This window comes from Eleutherodactylus coqui, chromosome 6 (assembly GCF_035609145.1).
Source record: "Eleutherodactylus coqui strain aEleCoq1 chromosome 6, aEleCoq1.hap1, whole genome shotgun sequence".
Lineage (NCBI taxonomy): Eukaryota > Metazoa > Chordata > Amphibia > Anura > Eleutherodactylidae > Eleutherodactylus > Eleutherodactylus coqui.
This window is the reverse complement of record NC_089842.1, coordinates 13,050,101-13,070,740: the sequence shown is the minus strand read 5'-3', so window position 1 is coordinate 13,070,740 and position 20,640 is coordinate 13,050,101. Positions and strand designations below refer to the sequence as shown.

At 50.0% G+C, this 20,640-nt stretch overlaps 2 protein-coding genes across 2 annotated transcripts in view; one reads left to right on the top strand and one right to left on the bottom strand.

Moving 5' to 3' along the window:
* The window catches only part of RAP1GAP (RAP1 GTPase activating protein), a 112,800-nt gene extending 107,070 nt beyond the window's left edge, over positions 1-5,730 (top strand). Inside the window, exons 23-25 of the mRNA XM_066606267.1 lie at positions 3,370-3,482; positions 3,567-3,617; positions 4,561-5,730. Coding sequence (XP_066462364.1) covers positions 3,370-3,482; positions 3,567-3,575 — 122 coding nt within the window. The 3' untranslated portion in view covers positions 3,576-3,617; positions 4,561-5,730. The remainder of the gene's footprint in view (positions 1-3,369; positions 3,483-3,566; positions 3,618-4,560) is intronic.
* A 3,368-nt stretch (positions 5,731-9,098) lies between these two features.
* Positions 9,099-17,790, bottom strand: LOC136571984 (chymotrypsin-like elastase family member 3B). Its single transcript, XM_066572607.1, has 8 exons — positions 17,714-17,790; positions 16,967-17,052; positions 16,800-16,897; positions 16,336-16,470; positions 12,715-12,851; positions 12,496-12,638; positions 11,799-11,951; positions 9,099-9,238 (listed from the first exon to the last, which is right to left on the bottom strand). The coding sequence occupies exons 1-8, from the start codon at positions 17,748-17,750 to the stop codon at positions 9,221-9,223; spliced, it is 807 nt and encodes a 268-aa protein (XP_066428704.1). The 5' UTR covers positions 17,751-17,790; the 3' UTR covers positions 9,099-9,220.
* Between the last annotated feature and the right edge of the window lie 2,850 nt (positions 17,791-20,640).

Genomic DNA, 20,640 nt, shown 5'->3' with positions numbered 1-20,640 from the left:
TATATAAGATGAATAAAGACAGTGGCTGCATTAAATGGAACAGCTGCAGTATTCATCTATGAGCTACTCATCCTTCAGGATTTAAATAGCTGCAATAAAATGCACATAGATAGTTTGGTGGTAGCCCAGAATGAATTCTAGGCTATCACCTATATCCAATGCCCTTTTGGATAAATCTCTGTCTCTGTATATGCAGTCTGTTGTGATGCACCAACAGCTGCTGACTAGAGTAATAATGATAGACTCTGTCTGTTATAGTTGTAGTTGTATATGTCTACGTGGGTTGCATTATGATGAACATACAACCCCCACATAGATTAGTTCTTATGGAGAGAATCGGCCCATGGAACCTATCCCTCCCTCTCCATCTACGCGTTTCCACAACCTTGGAGATGGTTGCTTCCTCAGGATGGAGCTAACCTAACATGACCAGCCTCTCAAGCTGTCAGGATGTAAAATGAGCAGAGATGGTAAGTGTTGCTATCCCAAGGGTTCTTATACCCAAGGCTCCGCCTACTTCAGGGCGGGGCTTGTATTGTAGGAGTGAATCAGGCTGCAGTCCAATATGTCTCACATTTCCCTTGCGCTCATTTATATGCGCTTATTCGAGTATTACACTTGGCTCCTCCTCGCAACGTAATCACGTAATCCAGGAACATGTCATGGACCGCAGCGTAGGCTGCTCTGTTTGACTGTCCGATCACGTGATGTCATGACGTGCGGGGGGCGTGTTAGACCGGAGGTCCGATCATATACATTTTCCTTATACTCATCTGTAAGTGCTTCTTCGGGTGTTGCCTCCCCGCAGCGTGATCAGCGATCAAAGGACATGTCATAGAACGCAGCATGAGCTGCTCCGTTCTGACTGTCCGATCGCATGATGCCATAGCGTGCGGGGGGCGTGTCAGACCGAAGGCACGATCATGTGATGCCGTGACGTGCGGGGGGTGTGTCCGCTGGCCTGGCACTCCGATCACGTGACATCATGACGTTCGGAATGTCTATTGGCCTGATCATCCGGTCCCCTGCTCCTGTAAGTTACAGATGGGCGTGTCAGACCGAAGGCACGATCATGTGATGCCGTGACGCGCGGGGGGTGTGTTCCGCTGGCCTAGCACTCCGATCACGTGACATAATGATGCTCGGAGCGTTTATTGGCCTGATCATCCAGTCCCCTGCTCCTGTAAGTTACAGATGGTATTAAATATTCAACCAGCTGTCTCACAGGAGACTCTTAGGGATCGCAGCGAACATTTTAATCGTTCATTCGCCTAAACCTGTGACACATAGTTGGACATATTCCTCAGACTGGTAGTCACCCAGTCATACAATGCGCGGAAGATTGGTATCTTTACCGCACCTAGCGATTATCTCACCGAAATTGTGTGTCACTTCGGTTGTACACCTCAAGTGATATATCCGTTATAAGTAATTAGCATATTTTAGACTGCAGCATAATTATTCATGAACACTACAAAACGTTAGTAATCCACCGCCTGATTATATATGTGGCAAAAACATTTTCTCTGTTTTTGATATTATGAATCTCGCATTCTGTGACCAGACAGCTGATTCTCTCTCAAGATCAGAGTGTTTGCTTCATCCATAGGGGGTAATAATGGGAATCAATGTCTCATATATGCAAGGACGCATGCTTTATAGACGATGAGGTTTATTCTATTGTCAATATCATCAGTTTTTACGTGAGACCATCAGATCAACTTCATATCGATTCTTTTGGGGACATTAATCTCCTTTGACCTCATAGACGAGTCAAAAACAAATGTTACTCATCATTTAGGGATTACGGAGGAATTCCACTATATTGTCTCGCCAATCTTCAAACATCCCCTCTTCACTGTGGCCTAGTTTTAGTTCTGTATTATACTATTTTCAGACGAATGATGCAAAGGAGAGACATTCATTTAAACCCTTAGGATGGATGGTTTCAAGTCTATATATCCATCCGCACTCTTTTTGTAAAAGCTTCCGGTCCAGATTTCCTCTCCGTCCATTTGGCTTAATCATTTCAATTCCTCGGAAGGTAAGTACATCCGGATTGTTTCCGTGCTTGTCCCTAATATGGTTTGCCACACTAGTTTGTTCCCCCCGATTTATGTTCCCTATATGCGCTAATACCCTCCTGCGCAGTTGTTGAGTTGTTTTCCCTACATAATCGAGGGGGCAGGGACACGATGCTACGTAGACCACACCACTGGTTTTACAGTTGATGTAATCACGTATTTGATATACTTTTCTGGTCGCAGAGCTTACAAAAGATGATCCCCTTTGCATATATTTGCATGCCTTATAAACTGCCACTTTCTGCTCAACTGACAAGAAGCTCCAAGACGTCTTCCATCGGCAAGCGAGAGAAGATTCGTAGACAGAGTCTTGGCTTCGCGCTCCACGGAGCGGCCTGTTAGACGACTTCTGACGCCGCGCTGCTTCTTCCGGTTGTGGCAAAGTCAAAGATGGATTTTACAACCGCAGACAAACGCTTCTGGAAGTTGTAAATGCAGTTTGTTCCCTGGAGGGCCGTCAGCCTCCTCCGAGGAAATTGCCAGCAAACGATAAGTTTAACCAACACGCCTTGTAGGAGAAATCTTCAACTAAGGAGCATCAGAGGAAGGACAAGACCATGGCAGCTGTCCGTTCATCTTTCCAGTCCCTAACGAGGCCGGGTTATCGGTGCCAGACTAGCCGGGTCAGGATTTCAGTGCCAACTACGGGGGGTGGGGGCTAAGGGGGTTCTTGAATCAATCTGGAGAGTATATCAAAAACGTCGGGATCGAGGAAAAACACCAAGCAGAAGGGGATCCTGCGGACCTAAACCTCTTATCACTGAAAGGGGTCGGAGGAGGATGTCAGGAATCGTTCTGACCAACAGGTGCTGCACAGTCAACGGAATACAACGCTGGAGCTCCAACTAACCTGTCCGAACAACTCGCCGTTCCTTACTGCGGATGGGATATAACAGCGGACGACCAGTTCCAGCGCCATTGTGTCTAAGAGAAACGGAAAGGTGAGTCAGGCGGGCAAAAGAGCCCAAAAATTCTATCACCGAGCAGCAAAAAAAACATCACTTGGACGCACGAATCTCAGCGGTGTGAAAAGGGCATAATAGAAAAAGTCCGACACTAGATGGAGGTCTAAGAAAGCGGCCATCATTGTCCTCCATTCTATCTCAGCGGGTTGCGGTAGCAGTGACACTTTTCCGTTGAGCTAGGTGGCTCCCCCTAGTGGCAGTGGCTGATCCGCGATCTCCGTACCCCGAGGTGCTGCTTACAGACTGAAGGAAAGGATACGACAGGTAAGTACAGATTTTAGTTCCTTTGCCCCCGTCTCTCATGTAATTGTGACCCTCAGTTCCAGGTTTCCCGCGCTCCCCACACCCAGACGTTCGGAAATCGAGCGGAGACCCCGCCTACCCGGAGATTAAAATCCAGCTGGAAGAAACCGACCCAAATGCAAGCAATCAGGTGAGAGCTAATTGGACATGGCGCCGGCGCGGCTGATGACGGTCCCCGCACCCTGACCGCATCTTCTCCTTCTTGTCTCTTCAGCGCTGCTAGCCCCCACCGGAGTCGTCGGAGGATCTGTCTCAGTCTTGGAAGGTGAGCGCCCACCGCCATGGATCCCGCAGCTTCTCCCAGTCTACACTGGCACCAGGCGCTGGGTGACAACCCCAATGGCTGCCTCTACTTCGGGGTTGTCGCTCCACGTTCCAAAGACCCCGTAAGGATAAAGAACGCAATGAATTGGAGATCTCATAGAGCCATATTTTATCCACAGTAGAACATATCAGAGGGGGAGGGGAGACATTGGTCCATGTCATAAAAAATAAATTGATGGCGGCAATTGGAGGGGCGGGATGGTGGGTGGAGCTAAGTTTCACCCTGTCCCGCCCCCTTCCTTTGCAAACAGTGGAGAGGGGGCGGGCGCTCAGTGCACTGCTCGTATCCCGTCCAGTCTTCTCCCCTTGCAGAGAGGGGCAGCGTATATCGGCCGGGCGTGAAAATCCAACCTATATACGCCCGTCTGAATAAGCCCGTACGGTGAGGAACTTTTTTCTGAAATTGTTCCAAAGTTTTTAGATAGTTTTAGATAGACTTAGTAGTAAATTGACCCTCCAGCTGTTTTTCATTAGTACCACTTACTTTTCCACCCTTTTTTTTACCCCCACCCCAACTTTTGTGAGATGCGTTGCTGCCATCATTAGGTAGTTTTTTTCTATCCCCCCTCCCCCCCCTCTGATACGTTCTCTGTTCTACCGTGAACAAAATATGGTTATATCTCCAAATCGCTGCATTCTTGTTTCTTTACACTTCCTTACATTTTACAGCGTCCCAACTTTTTTGAAATTGGGGTTGTATTTCGCTGTGCATGCGGTCGTGTCAGTGTTCACTGTTCTGGTATTCTATTCACAAGCCAGGAAGATAACTGTTGGGCAAGGTGTGGAGTGCTGCAGAGCATGGTATTATGGGAGGATGCAGATTATTGTTGGTATAGACCTTAAACGAGATAATTAACTATTTGCTCTCCTGTCCCCTCCTCCAGTCAGGGCCGAGAAAGCAGAAACTGAGCAATCTGCGCCAAACTCCAGTCTTTGATTCAGTCAAGTGCAACCGTTTCACCCGGGGACTCAGGATCTGACCAGTCGCTTCTGAGATGAGCGACGCAGTCATCCGAGCTCCCGAGGACGTCTCCTTCCAATGGACTCGCTTCCTTTAAGAACTGCGACAGCGGATCCTGCGGCCGCTCCCTCCACCTCCAGCACTTAATAATAAGGGAGGCTGCGACCGCCAGAATGGTATGTGCACCCACCAGGAGACAGACGACATGCGGTGGTCCACGGACGGACAACCGCTACCTACAAGGCGCTTGCGGCCTGGACATGGCGAACGCTGCGCAGTCTCCATCATGTAAATATTCTGCAAATGGCGTAACGTTCAATTCAAACTCAGGATGTCAATCAATGCACAAGTTCTCGGACTGGACATTTTCCCTGGAACTGAAAGGGTTACTGTACCGCGAGCCCCGCCCCCCTCTATGCATTGTCTACGGCATGTTGCGTGTGGTCCTGCGTGTTTTCCCGCGTGTCCTCAGTAACTTCACTTGTGGTCATCTTAGAACATGTCTATCGCTTAAGTCTGCACAGGGCGATATCATCACCCCTCCCCCGCTTGTATGAAGTCGTAGTGAACATCCCGCCCCACCGCGTACGTGATGTTTATGAGTTGGCGGGAAGTGATACGGTACAACACATCGCCATACGGTACCCACAACATCCCACCAACGTAACGGCGGGCACCCAGCCCGGATCATCGGTAATTACATCATCCTGTATTATTGTGCGGTGTCATGGCGGCACCGCGATCTGTGTATCGGCATGGAGCGAGCAGGGCCGGGGGAACGGGCGCCCGCTCTGCGGTCAGCATGCTTGGTGTCTGTTCTTTGGACTTGTAGGTGAAGCTTCTGGCTCCCACTTGTGGCTTCTTGTTGTAATGACGTCACCGCCGTTCTCTGTTCCTCGTCTTTCGCATTTCCTCTCCTTCGGGGCGGAAAGCTGACAAACACTATTTTTCCATTCGGAGTAAATAACGTCTCGCTGTGTAACTGTTTATGTGTAAAATAGAGAAATGATTATTTATCTGCTGTCACTTTATTTGTAAGAAAAACTTTACGGGATGAAATAAAGCGAGAACAAAACCCGAGCGGAAAACAATCGCCGCGTGTCGCTGTGTGATTACCGGCCGTCCATCCAGGGCCACAATGGGCCGATCAGCAATCCAGAGGTCACAAAACTCCAAACTGGTACCAATGAAAACTACAACTCTTCCCCCAAAAAACGAGCGCCGCTGCCAAAATAACAATGTTTTTGGAATGCGGCGATGCAAATTCAGTTGTTTAGCGCTAAAAAAATGTGTTTTTAAGGAAAAATGAGTGAAAAAAAAATATATAAACCGTCTCTATAAACTTGGGATCGCAGATAGGAAATCATCCTGCAGTTTGGACTGAATGGTAAATGTTGTTACAAAAAAAACAATGGTGAAATATCTGGTGGTTTTTCTATCTCTTCCCTCAAAAAATGTAATCTGCACCCCGGAGTGCGGCCTTTAACCCTTTCCAATCCACTGTCTGACGTCTGAAGACATTATGATTTAAGGCTGTACAGCTCCGATGTTGGAAGACGTCCGTCGGGGTCCTCTTACTATATATTGCCAGCCTCTCTGCTGTTGGAGACTATCCAATTGGTCACCTCATGCAGTACTGGCTTTAGCCAGCAGGTGGCACCAATGTAAAATGGCAAAAAATAAGAGTAAGCTCCCTAGGAAAACAAGGATATAAATTGGATTGGAGAGGGTTAAATGATATAACTCGTCCTACGAAGAGCCAACCCTCATACGGCTCTCAACGGCTCTTGCAGTGCGACAATACTTGGTCCTTAAGGCCGCCTGCAGACGGGCGGAATTAACAAACGCAATCCTATGCAGACGGCGAAATATCGCGCGGCAAACAAACCGCAGCATGCTCTATTTCTGTGCGGGGCCCAAAATAGGCCGGTCACTGAGGAGTTGATAACTTTCTGCAACAATGTATCTTAAGCCGCTGAAGGGCCACAGAAGGTTCCCTCTACACATTAACCCCCCCCATGATTTTTCATGCAAACGAGCGAATGTTATCTGCAGTGTGGGAATCACGAACTTCATGTCCGCTCGTGCCTAAAGGGGAGGTGAGATGAATCAATTCTTGTCCATCTGTCGGGAGTTTATCAGAATGGGGCTGAGCTGCACTACCAGCCATGGACAGGAGGGGCGCTGTATGTAAAGCCCCTGGGGCCGCTGTCAGCTGGTTGTTGGGTAATTCGGCGGAACCTGACGCTGCAAGAAAAACCTCATTTCTGAGAACGAATCACTGGAGGTAAAGATTAGCGTAATACGTACTGCGCCACGTCCTCACAGATCAGAGCTACATCATGTTATACTCCAGTCACAGCCAAAGCTGCACTCACAGTTCTGTTACATCCAGCGTTATACGCACTGTCTTCACTGTTAGAGCTACATTGGGCCATACTCCAGAGCAGCGCTCACACTTCTACTGTTATATCCTGCATTACATATACTGGTGCCAAATCATTACTTATTCAGCGCTACATCATGTCATCCTCCAATCACAGCCAGAGCAGCACTCACGCCTTTACTGTTCATCTAGCATTATACACACTGGTACCAAGTCATTTTCATCATGTCATACTCCAGTCACTTCCAGAGCTGCACTTACAGCTCTGGAAGTGCAGCTGCTCTGGAAGTGACTGGGCTATGTTACATTCTTCTGTTACATCCAGTGTTCTACTACTGTGTTAAAGGGGTTGTCCCGCGGCAGCAAGTGGGGGTTATACACTTCTGTATGGCCATATTAATGCACTTTGTAATGTACATCGTGCATTAAATATTGGCCATACAGAAGTTATACACTTACCCCTCCGGTGCTGGCGTCCCCATCTCCATGGCGCTGACTAAAGCTGCCTTCTCCTTCCATTAGACGCGCTTGCGCTGTCTGGTCTTCTGTTCTGTTGAATGGGGCCGCTCCGGCGTGCTCGCGCCGCACATGTCTTCTGCGCATGCGCAGACCAGCTCTCCGGCGCGAGCACGCCGGAGCGGCCCCATTCAACAGAGCAGAAGACCGGACAGCACAAGCGCGTCTAATGAAAGGAGAAGGCAGCTTCAGTCGGCGCCATGGAGACGGGGACGCCAGCACCGGAGGGGTAAGTGTATAACTTCTGTCTGGCCAATATTTAATGCACGATGTATATTACAAAGTGCATTAATATGGCCATACAGAAGTGTATACCCCACTTGCTGCCGCGGGACAACCCCTTTAAGTCATTACTTATCAGTGCTAAATTGTGTCATACTGCAGTTGTATTGTATCGGCCCAAAGTCTATATATCTGGTCCCTCCATAATTGTCATACATGTCTTGTCTGCTGTTTTGTGTATTGCACTGCTGCAGCATGTGAGAGGTTAATGTCTGACAGTGGCTGGGATATGTCTGGAAATGTATCAATATCTGCCTCGTCAAATGATGTCTGTACCCTATAAATATGAGTGAGTGAGACTTAGGTGTGGTCTTCAGCTGAATCCATCTGCTTCAACAATTGTGAGAGAGAGGAGTGAGTGCCGGCCACATGGGGGTACCTTCAACCCTCATGTGGTGACGGGATGGAAGCAGAAGAGAGCTTCCCTGAGGTCCCCAGTCCCAGGAAGCGCTTGTGAGAGGTGAGAGGAAAAAGAAAGGAGTCCGCCGTGAGTGTTCACGCTACAGAGTGCAAGTGAGTATCAGTGGAGTGTTCCCTTCCCTCGTCCTCTTCTGGAGTGTTCCCTTTCCAGGAGTGGAGCGCTGCAGATAACTTAGCCTGAAGGTCCGCTATCCTCCTACGTTCTCCTCGCTGACCTGTCATCTCTGCACTGGTGGGTGAAGTTTTGTGTTACAAGAAGTAAAGTTCCAGTCTCTGCCCGCTCTGAGGTATTCAAGCATAACAGCGTGTGGACTCTATTATTTCTACCGCTGGAGAATCAATGGTGTGAAGGAACGCTGGCGTCACGAGTGACAACTTCTACGGTCCAGTACACATCCCTATACCGGTAACCGCTGTCCCAACGTTGCCTGGAAGAGGCCTAGCAGTGTCGTGGCTGAGGTTCTATGCGTCCCTCCGGGGAGGAGTCTGGTAGAGCCAGCGTGACAAGTGCCAACTGTACCCCACCAGCTGCTCAACGTGGGCCTCGTGTCTCGGTTGCTGCGGGACGTTACACAGTCACATCCAGAGCTGCATTCATAGTTCTGTTACATCCAGCATTATATGTACTGGCCACAAGGCATAATTAATTACTCCAGTCACTTCCAGAGCTGCGCTCGCACTTCTTCTGTTACATCCAATGTTATATGTACTGATGACAAGTACATACAGGCCGCGCACACACAACTGTATGTCTAACCCTGTGTGAGTCACGCAGGGTGCGACCGCGTATGGCAGCGATATTGTACTGCGCATGACACAAATATCCAAGAAATAGATCGCTGAGAGACGGAGACAAATTCTTGTTCATCACAACGTTTATTAGAAGACTTAGAAGGGATCATGAAAGGAAATGGTTAAATCTACAGACTGTGCGGGAAGTGATGCTGATCTCAGTCCTCGCGGCGCCACCTTGTGGTCATCAGTTGTTACTGATAATCTGCAATGAGAATGAATCAGCCGTGAATGTAGATTGGTGCGGTAAATCCTGGCAGGACATGCTGGGAGTTGTAGTGTCACAGGGCGACACCCGGGTGGCGCGGGGAGCAGCGCTGCATACGGCGATATACATCTACACTGTATACGGAACGCCGTCATACTCTAGCACTTTTATAGAATTTGTTGTGTTGTGGCCTTGTGACAAAGTGACAACAGAAAGGGAGACGTTTTTGCACGTTGGTTTTTTTTTTTAATTGTTTTTTTTTATGAAAAACTACCATTTTGCATTGACCTAAGTATTCACACCCTCTGGTAGGACACTTGATCTTTCGCTCTGCGGGCCTCCGTTTCTCTTGATCATCTCCGAGATGTTTCTAGACCTTGATTGGGGTCATTTGTGGTAAATTCACTTGATTGGACATAAAAGACCCTCCTGTCTATATAATATCTCACCGCTCACAATGCATATCAGAGCCAAAACCACACCAAGAGGAGAAAAGAACTGCCTGTAGAACTCAGACAGGATTGTGTGGAGGCGCAGATCTGGGGAAGCTGCAAAAACATTTCTGCTGCCCTGAAAGTTCCCAAGAGCCCAGCGGCCTCCATGATTCTTAGGCCGACTTCACACGACTCGATTTTTACTGCGGAATCCGCGCTCGGCGCCCGCACAGAGGGTCCGCAGCACATCACACGCTTAGAAAGATATGTAAAATCACTTTTTCCTTCATACTTGCAAAAACGAATTGCATATTCTGCCAGCGGAGGAAAAATCACAGCTCTATTTTGCTGCAGACGACTTCCATTAAGGTCAATGGAAGCCGTCCGTCCTGCAGCCCATCCGCAATTGGCATTGCAGATAGGATGCGGATATCGTGTCGCTGCCTAGCAATGGCGCGGGAGTAACAAATATATATTTTTTAAATCTGTACTGAGCATGACTGATAGGAAAGGTCCGGAGTCATCCATAGCAGAGAAAAAGCAGGTACGCGGGGTCGCCTGCCGGGGGCACAGCCGGATTCAGCTGCGGGAACCCAAATGCGGAATCCAGCTCTGCCGTGTGCAGCGGGCCTTACATGGGAGAGCAACCAGGACTGTTCCTAGAGGCCCCGACCCCCAAACTAAAGTCATTAGCGGAGAAGGGTCTTGGTAACAGAGGAGCCCAAGAACACAAGGGTCGCTCTGGCTGAGCTCCAAAGATCCTGTGCAGATGGGAGAACCTTCCAGAAGGCCGGCCATCATTGCAGCCTCCACCAATCTGGGCTTTATGGTGGAGCGGCCAGAAAGAAGCCTCCTCAGTAAGAGACATGGAAGCCGCCAGGAGTTCCCAAAAAGCATCTAAAGGACCTCAGACTGCGAGAAACAAGATTATCTGGTCTTAACACACCAAGATGGAACTTTCTGGCCTCAATTCTAAGTGTTCTGTGTGGAGGAAACCAGGCGCCACTCATCACCTGCCCAATCCCTACAGTGAAGCCTGGTGATAGAGTATTAGGGTGGGGCAGAGGAGACCAGTCAGGGTGGATGGAAACCAGGCGCCGCTCATCACCTGCTCAATCCCTACAGTGAAGCCTGGTGGTGGAGCATCATGCTGGGGAGGCGAGAACGGTCAGGGTGGATGGAAACCAGGCGCCACTCATCACCTGCCCAATCCTTACAGTGAAGCCTGGTGGTGAAGCATCATGCTGAGGGAGGGGAGACCGGTCAGGTTGGATGGAAACCAGGCGCTGCTCATCACCCGCCCAATCCCTACAGTAAACCTGGTGGTGGAGCATCAGGCTGAGGGAGGTGAGACAGGTCAGGGTGGATCGAAACCAGGCGGTGCTCATCACCTGCCTAATCCCTACAGTGAAGCCTGGTGCTGGAGCATCATGCTGAGGGAGGGGAGACCGGTCAAGTTGGATGGAAACCAGGCGCCGCTCATCACCGGCTCAATCCCTACAGTTAACCTGGTGGTGGAGCATCAGGCTGAGGGAGGTGAGACAGGTCAGGGTGGATGGAAAGCTGAGCGGAGCAAAGGACGGAGATAATGAAAACCTGATCCAGAGTGCAAGGACCTCAGAGTGGGCAGAAGGGTCACCTTCCAACAAAACAATGACCCTAAGACCCCAGCCAAGACAACACAGGAGGGGCTTAGGGACAATTCTGTGAATGTCCTTGAGTGACCAGCCACAGCCATGAACTCAATGGGACATCTCTGGAGAGACCTGACAATGGCTGTCCACAGCCGGCCCCCATCCAACCTGACAGAGGGCAGAAAACACCCAAATCCAGGGGTGCAAACCTTGTTGCATCACAGCCAAGAAGACTGGAGTCTGGAATCACTGCCAGAGGGGCTTCAACTAAGTGCCGAGTACGGGGTGTGAATACCTATATCACTGCGGAATGGGGGTTTTTATTTTTTTTTTTAATTACAAAGCTTTCACCCGTTCTGTTGCCATTTTGTCATTATGGGGTCCTGAGTGCAGAATGATGGGGGGAACAACATAACAACAGGTAGAAACAGTGCGGGGGTCTGAGGACTTTCGGGACGCAGTGTATTTGCTACTATGTCTCATACTTACTTTGTCAATCCAGTCATTGAACGCAGAAACGCGGGTGAAGACGGTCGGTTTCTTCAGCGCGTTGCATCCAAGGGAAGACACAAAGCTGGCGATGCCGTGGACCTCCCACCGGCCATCGGCAGCCTGGCAATTCAAGGGTCCCCCAGAGTCACCCTGAAATACAATCGTGAGGGCGGTCAGGAGACGCACAAACAGATCTGTAATTGTAACATTACGCCAAAAACGAGATATTCTACATCAGTCACATCCAGAGCTGCGTGCAGAGTCCTGCTGACGTACTGTCACCTCTCAGACCTCCAGCGTTATATCAAACACTACATCTCCCAGAATGCAATGCAGATGACAAGTCATGGGAATTCCATCAGTATTCTGACAGCCAGCCAGGAGATCTGTGTGTGCAGCTCTAGATGTAATTGAAGTAGACGACACATTGGACATATTTATAAAGTCTTGTCCGCAAGATTTCTGGGGTACAAATGTTGGAAATGATCATGCACTCCATCAATTGTGACTTTCGGCCTTTTACAACTTCTTCTAAAAGTGGGCAGAGTTAGGGGGACGGGGGCGTGGCCTCGCAGACCATCTAATTTACTATAATCCAAGTAAATATGCCCCATTATCTTCATGTTCTAGTGTAGTAGGTTAAGATCATGTGACCTGTCCTCGCCAGCGTATGGACGGCGAGCTCTGTACTCACGTTGCAGCCGGCCTTGATGTCGCCACCAGCACACACCATGGTGGTCTTCACTGTGCTGCCCCACCAGTCGCGCTTGGTGCACGTCTCATGATCCACCACTGGGAGGAGCGCCTGCTGGAGGACGTTCGGGAGGGCCCCACCGGCTGCGGACACATCATCGTCATCAGTCGGTGCCCCCCATATGTTCAGCTATCACCCCCCTGTTCCCCCAACACCTACTGTTCAGACGGCCCCAACCACTGATGTAACACGGGTAGTTGTTGGGCAGAACATCTCCAGAGGCTGGCAAACACCCCAACTGGACCGCGTCGTTCAAGAAGGCGATTTGTGATAACTTGATGAGAGCGATGTCATTCCTGGAGAGAGACGAGAGGAACCGTCACATCAAGTATCTAAGCCCATCAAGTATCTAAGCCCATCATGTGTGATACCGCCTGCGGAGCTGCTGTGTCCTGAGTGTCACCTGAGCGAAGCGTGAGTGGGGGGGCTGTGGAGTGGGGGGCTGTGAAGCGGGAGGGGCTGTGGAGTGGGGGGCTGTGGAGCAGGAGGGGCTGTGGAGTGGGGGGCTGTGGAGCCGGAGGCTGTGAAGCAGGAGGGGCTGTGGAGTGGGGGGCTGTGGAGCCGGAGGCTGTGAAGCAGGGCAGCGCGGATCTCTGGAAGGCCCCCTGTCCACGGGCGTTGCGGTATCCTGTGGCGGATATCCGCCGCAGGAGCTGCCGCCCGGGAGCAGGAGCCGCAGACGAATCTCCGCCGGTCAGCCTATCTGCCAGAGAATCGCGGCAATTCGCAGCATGCTGTGAATTGCCGGCTGCGAGCGGAGAATCGCAGTGATTCTCTGCTCATGGACACGCTGCCAGCGCTTTCTATAGGAACACTATGGAAAGCTTCAGAGGGCGTGATTCGCCGGCGGTAAAGCACGTCCGTGGACAGGGGCCGAAGGGTTTTTACTTTCCCTGGATCAGACAAAAGCTTTTGATAAAGTAAATCATGAGTATCTTTGGTCGGTCCTTTTGAGATACGGTCTGCTGATGGGTTCTGTAAGTTGGTAAAAACTTTGTATTCGGGGGCTGAACTTTTCCAACTTGCGAACGTTTGGGTTGATCGTCCTTTTGGGGTTGGGCCTGGTATCCACCAGGGATACCCTCTGAGCCTCTTCCTTTATGTATTCGCTGTTGATCCCTTCCCATAAGGGTAGACGGGGGACCCTTGGCAGGGGTGAGGATGGACTTTGGGGGTGCCTGGCTCGGCCTTGAAGACAGTGACATATGCTGATGATGTTACTACGAGAGGAGGCGAGGTGGTTGATGTTGGACATTGACCGCTACTTGGAGGTCTCTGGGCCAAAGATCAATTGGGAAAAGTGCGTGGGTCTCTGGCTGGGAGAGGGAGTTCCTGATTTTCATCTACTGGACACTCTCCCAGAACCCCAGGATGTTGCTAAGATTTTTGGCATTGATTTTGATAAAGGGAATTATCCTGAGAAAAACTGGGAAGACAGATTGAGCAATGCTGCTCAAGGGGTGGATCAATGGAAAGGGGGGTCTTTGACCCGGAGAAAAAGGGCTTGCTTGATGGACACCTACCTGCTCCCCTGTTATACCTGGAAGTGCATTTTCTTTTTAGGTGGAAATTTGAGTAAAAGGCTTCGAGGACCCGACGGGGGCCGGAGGGCCGGAGGGATTGTCTATATGATTTTGCTCTATATATGTAGTCTGTGGTATTCTGGAGGTCATGTATGATGTCTTATTGTGTACTGTGGGCATTATGTGCTTCTGTGGGTGATTGGAGTTGGTTGGTGCGCTCCGAGGAATTTATTTTATTCCTTGTATGTTTTACAAATATGTTTGGTCAGTGAACCAAGGTATGGGGATGGGGTATATATGTATAGGGTACAGGGTGTGGGGTATAGAGTGAGGGGTATATGTGTATAGGGTACAGGGTGTGGGGTATAGGGTGAGGGGTATATGTGTATATAATGTGGGTATAAGGTACCTAGTATGGGGTATAGGGTGAGGGGTATATGTGTATATGGTGTGGGTATAAGGTACAGGATGTGGGTATAAGGCATGGGTACAGGGTGAGGGGTATATGTGTATATGGTGTGGGTATAAGGCATGGGGTACAGGGTGAGGGGTATGCATATATGTATGAACATGTCATGTTACTAATGTGTATTTGGTTTCTCTCCGGGTTGGCAGGATTATTGGAGACCATTTTCTTTATATTTTCCATTTGATATGTGTTTGGTATATATGGGACCCGTACGGGCGGTCTGCGGCCGGCCGTATCTTCTCTTGGTTCTGTAATATCTACATTTTTTTGCTTGTGGTTTTTTATTTTGATAATTTGTGTTGGTATTTTATGTTCTTTGTTCCCTTGTTATGCATTTTAATTTTATAATAAAAGATCTGCTGTATCCAATCCCATCATACTGCCTGCTGTGCCATGTATCTAAGGCTCCAGTGTGTGATACTGCCTGCTGAGCCATGTATCTAAGGCTCCAGTGTGTGATACTGCCTGCTGTGCCATGTATCTAAGGCTCCAGTGTGTGATACTGCCTGCTGAGCCATGTATCTAAGGCTCCAGTGTGTGATACTGCCTGCTGAGCCATGTATCTAAGGCTCCAGTGTGTGATACTGCCTGCTGAGCCATGTATCTAAGGCTCCAGTGTGTGATACTGCCTGCTGAGCCATGTATCTAAGGCTTCAGTGTGTGATACTGCCTGCTGAGCCATGTAGCTAAGGCTCCAGTGTGTGATACTGCCTGCTGTGCCATGTATCTAAGGCTCCAGTGTGTAATACTGCCTGCTGAGCCATGTAGCTAAGGCTCCAGTGTGTGATACTGCCTGCTGTGCCATGTATCTAAGGCTCCAGTGTGTAATACTGCCTGCTGAGCCATGTAGCTAAGGCTCCAGTATGTGATACTGTCTGCTGTGCCGTGTATCTAAGGCTCCAGTGTGTGATACTGCCTGCTGTGCCGTGTATCTAAGGCTCCATTGTGTGATACTGTCTGCTGTGCCGTGTATCTAAGGCTCCAGTGTGTGATACTGCCTGCTGAGCCATGTATCTAAGGCTTCAGTGTGTGATACTGCCTGCTGAGCCATGTATCTAAGGCTCCAGTGTGTGATACTGTCTGCTGTGCCGTGTATCTAAGGCTCCATTGTGTGATACTGTCTGCTGTGCCGTGTATCTAAGGCTCCAGTGTGTGATACTGTCTGCTGTGCCACGTATCTAAGGCTCCAGTGTGTGATACTGTCTGCTGTGCCACGTATCTAAGGCTCCAGTGTGTGATAATGTCTGCTGTGCCACGTATCTAAGGCTCCAGTGTGTGATACTGTCTGCTGTGCCGTGTATCTAAGGCTCCAGTGTGTGATACTGTCTGCTGTGCCGTGTATCTAAGGCTCCAGTGTGTGATACTGTCTGCTGTGCCGTGTATCTAAGGCTCCAGTGTGTGATACTGCCTGCTGAGCCATGTATCTAAGGCTCCAGTGTGTGATACTGCCTGCTGAGCCATGTATCTAAGGCTCCAGTGTGTGATACTGTCTGCTGAGCCATGTATCTAAGGCTCCAGTGTGTGATACTGTCTGCTGTGCCATGTATCTAAGGCTCCAGTGTGTGATACTGCCTGCTGAGCCGTGTATCTAAGGCTCCAGTGTGTGATACTGCCTGCTGAGCTACTTTATCTAAGCCTATTATTTCCTACAACAGTTCAGCATTCAGTATCTAAGCCCATCATGTGGGATGCTGTCAGCAGAGCAGCTGTATCTAATCCTCTTCTGTGGGATACTACCTGTTGCTGATCCATGTATCTAAGCCTACCCTGTGTGATACCATCACTCACCCATTAGATACAGAGCTACTTTTCCAGCCTTCATGGACAAATATGTCTGCCGAGTTGATGGCGATGACCTGCTCGTCCCCCTCCAGCACGCCGCGGTCGTGTTCTCCCACCACCACCTGGTACGTGCGACCGGATCTGGAAATTGAAGAATGAACACCTCTCTTTTAGGGAAACTGCGCCGATACATTGTAACAAATGAGAGATCTGTGCTGCTGATGTGCGCCGCTCCCAGAGGATTGTCTAGACTGGATGCATTGTAACAAGTGATCAGCACAGAGGTGAGATCTATGGTGCAGCTCACAGAGGACGGCAGTACTGATACACTGAAACAAACCCTCTGCTGTGAGCAGGACTGACTCAGAATGGGGTTTCAGCTTCTGAATGCTCCCATTCAATGACAGCAAGTAGAACATATCTTTCAGAGGGTCTGGGGCAGTAGGGCAGGCGCTGCGGCGGGTACTTACGAGATACAATGCGCCGCAGTCATGACCCAGTTGGGGGCGATGAGGCTTCCACCGCATGTGTGATAGAAAGAACTCCCGCTCTTGTACTGCAGGGAGATCTGGGGATACGGAACAATGTGTTAGTAAAGGGGAGACCAGGGGGGTCCTGAGGAGAAGGGGGCACTTACCTGCCAGGGCCAGCTGTGGGGTATGGCATCTTCTCCATTCACCACGCGGCTGTTGGGTGCGTAGGTGGGCACCCCGCAGCCATAGGCTGGAGAGGGGGAGACACAGTGTTAATGCACAGAAGGAGCAGATTCGGGCCGTCATATACACAGAATTAGCGCGCTGAAACAAATGCGATCGATAAAACACGCCAACCGGCGCACTGATGGTCGGCTTTACCGTGACGACCCGTATCGTCCACATGGAGCTGTGATTGGTCGGCGGCACATGTTCCTGTTCACACGGGAAGGGATAGAGGAGCGGATCAGCCAACCACTGTGCGTTCGCTTCGTCGCCTGATCTTTTGCGCATTAGGGAGGTTCACATCGTAGGTTTGACGCGGCGGGAATATTCAGCATCAATAAATAAATTTCCCAAATCTTCGGTTTTTAGACGCGGTTTCTACATTTGACGCATATTTTGACACGTGTTTTAAAGCCCTGTTAATTTCCATGGTAAAAACCGATGCGGAAAACGGAAATAGAAGTAAAATGTCCCGTTTTGGGTATTTTAAATATACGTCGTTCAGGACGCGGTTTCCCAACGCAAATCAATTGGACGCATTTTGTAAGGATGATTTGGTGCAGAATACGCCGTGTGAGCGTAACCTTATGTAGGCTGTCGGGGGAGCAAAAGTAAGGGCAAAGTTCATTCCCGATAATTGGCAGAGTAAGGGCACCTTATGAGCGCACAGTGCGGCACGGACCTACCTGCGGCTGCCAGCAGTAAAGTGATCAGCAATTTCATGGTAATGTCAGGAAGATCGCTGCGCCGGACGCCTCTTATACCGCACATTATCAGGAGATGCTGGGAACTACAGACAACAGGGAACAGGTGCTGTCAGGTCTGGTGCCCAAGGCTGCGGGTGCAGTGCCAACAGGAGATGCCATTAGGCCTCATTCACACGACCGTAACTGTTTATAAGTCATCGCAGTTTCCTCGAATCCCTCCTGTACAGGCGGCCGTGACATTTAGGGCGCTCGGAAAGTTGGGTGATGGATACAAAGACAGTTGTGGCGCTTATTATCTTGCACCCAGTGATCTCCCGCTTGTGGTCAGGGCTCCGGGAAAGCTGGGTGATGGCAGAAAGGTTGGATGTCACCCAGCGCAGTTGTGACCCTCACATCCGTGATTGGGGTCCTCATATCCACAGATGCCTCTTGTGAGACATTCAATGTGCAGTGACTGCTGGGAACCCCTGATACCTGCAACAGGTGAAGGCAGCCAAGGTCATGTGACTACAAGCTGCTTCTCTTTCCGGCGCCAAGTGCCTGAGAAATATTTCATGTGTGAATTCTGCAAAAAAAAACAAACCGGAGAGCATCAGAGTGAACACAAGAGCTGACAATCCAGAGGGGAGACGCAGGAGTGTGACTGGTGGGGGGATACAATTACCAGCAGACCGACAAAGACCCGAAATCCTCCAGTCGCACCCAGAGCTGCTGTTTCCTCTGGGTCTGAAAAATTGCTGTATGTCTTATTTTGGTGTGATTCTATGCAAAGAAACACACATTATTTCCTACTCGCAGGTCATGTGATCTGCATGCCAGTGCGATGTGATTTTTACAAGTTCAATTATTGGAAGCACTTGCGTTTTTTTTTTCACGTGCATGAAAAACACGCGTGACAATCGCAGGTACATAGGTGTGATGCAACGTGTTTATTTACACAAAACCGCATCTCATCTGATCGATCGGTTTTCGGTATAGGGATGTCTGTATTGAGTTGTTTAAAAGTTTTATGTTTATGTCCAAAAAGGTTGATTTCTGTATACGAGTAGCTTAATATCAGGTTTAGGCCGCCTGCAGACGAGCGGAAATCCCGCCGCGGGATTTCCGCCGCTGAAAGTCTGCATAGGAGTGCATTACAATACGCACTCCTATGCAGACGGCCGCGGTTTGGCCGCGCGAAATCTCGCGCGGCAAACAAACCGCGGCATGTTCTAATTTTCTGCGGGGCACGCACTCACCTGGCCGCCGGCTCCGGTCTGCGCATGCGCCGGCTGCGCGGCAGCCGGCACATCAAAGAGCCGGGGCCGCCAGGCGCGGGTGAGTACGCGCTCGTCCCTGCAGGCTCTGGGGTCGGATCGCGCGGCGAGATTTCTCGCTGCCGGATCCGACCCGCTCGTCTGCAGGCGGCCTTATGGTGGGGTGGAATGCACTGAATCTCTCATGGAATTGTAATAGTTCTTGTTCAGAGTTGGTCCAGATGATTATGATGTCATCAATGTAGCGGAAGTAGGCCAATGGTTTGTTAAGGCTGGAGGCCAGAAAGTCACTCTCCAGTTTTGCCATGAAAAGGTTGGCATATTGCGGTGCCACTTTACTGCCCATGGTGGTTCCAGTGAGTTGCAGGAATATCTCTTTGCCAAAGGAGAAATAATTGTGTGCGAGGATGAATCTTGTGAGTTGTAACACCGATTCAAAGGCGACCCCATTGGCCTCAAGTCAGTCCATCTTTGTGTGGGATGTTGCAGTATAAGGACTCCAAATCCATGGTGACCAGGATTGCACCATCTGGGAGGAGACCTATGGTTGACAGTTTGTTCAGTAGGTCCGTGGTGTCTTGCAAGTAGCTGGTTGTATTCCTCACCAGTGGTTTGAGGACCCATCCTGAGATTTCTTCAGTGAGGGTCCCACACCTGAGATAATTGGTCTCCCTGGGTTGCCAGCTTTGTGTAGTTTTGAAAGCATATAGAATACTCCAACTCTGGGGTTCTCCAGTTTTAAGTCCAGAAGTTTTGTGAGTCCACAGACAGACTTTTGATGACCCTTCTCAATTCCCTCATCTATTTTTGACCAGGAACACTCTGCCAGGCTCGGGGGGTCGGGTTCCTGGTCAGTGTTTGGGTACGGCCCTGTACAGCCCTGCTCTTGACTCGGGGGTCCTGGACAGTGTTTGGATACAGCCCTGCTCTAGACTCGGGGGGTCCTAGACAGTGTTTGGGTACAGCCCTGTTCTAGACTCGGGGGTCCTGGACAGTGTTTGGGCACAGCCCTGCTCTAAACTTGGGGGGTCCTGGACAGTGTTTGGGAACAGCCCTGCTCTAGACTTGGGGGGTCCTGGACAGTGTTTGGGAACAGCCCTGCTCTAGACTCGGGGGGGGGGGTCCTAGACAGTGTTTGGGTACAGCCCTGCTCTAGACTCGGGGGGGTCCTGGACAGTGTTTGGGTACAGCCCTGCTCTAGACTCGGGGGGGTCCTGGCCAGTGTTTGGGTACAGCCCTGCTCTAGACTCAGGGGGTCCTGGACAGTGTTTGGGTACAGCCCTGCTCTAGATTCGGGGGTCCTGGACAGTGTTTGGGTACAGCCCTGCCTTGAGTCTAAATCTTTATTAGGAAGCACTGCAGTGTTGTATTTTCTGTTTCAAGTTCCCTGTGCGTTCCTTAAAGCTTGTATCTCCATATGGGCCCTTTTTATTGGTGCTGCAGAAGATATGGATAAGGTGGTTCCGCGGTCTCTCAGAAGTCCTGTGGCATAGGCGTTGTGCATTAACAGTATTATAGGTGTGCAGAATGGGATTCATGAAGTGCTTTGGGGATTAAATGTTCCTTCTTGCATCTGGTCAAAAACAAACATATCACTGTCCAGTCGTGCAAATTTCTTCAGATGTTTTAGTCCCACTTGTGTGCGTTACA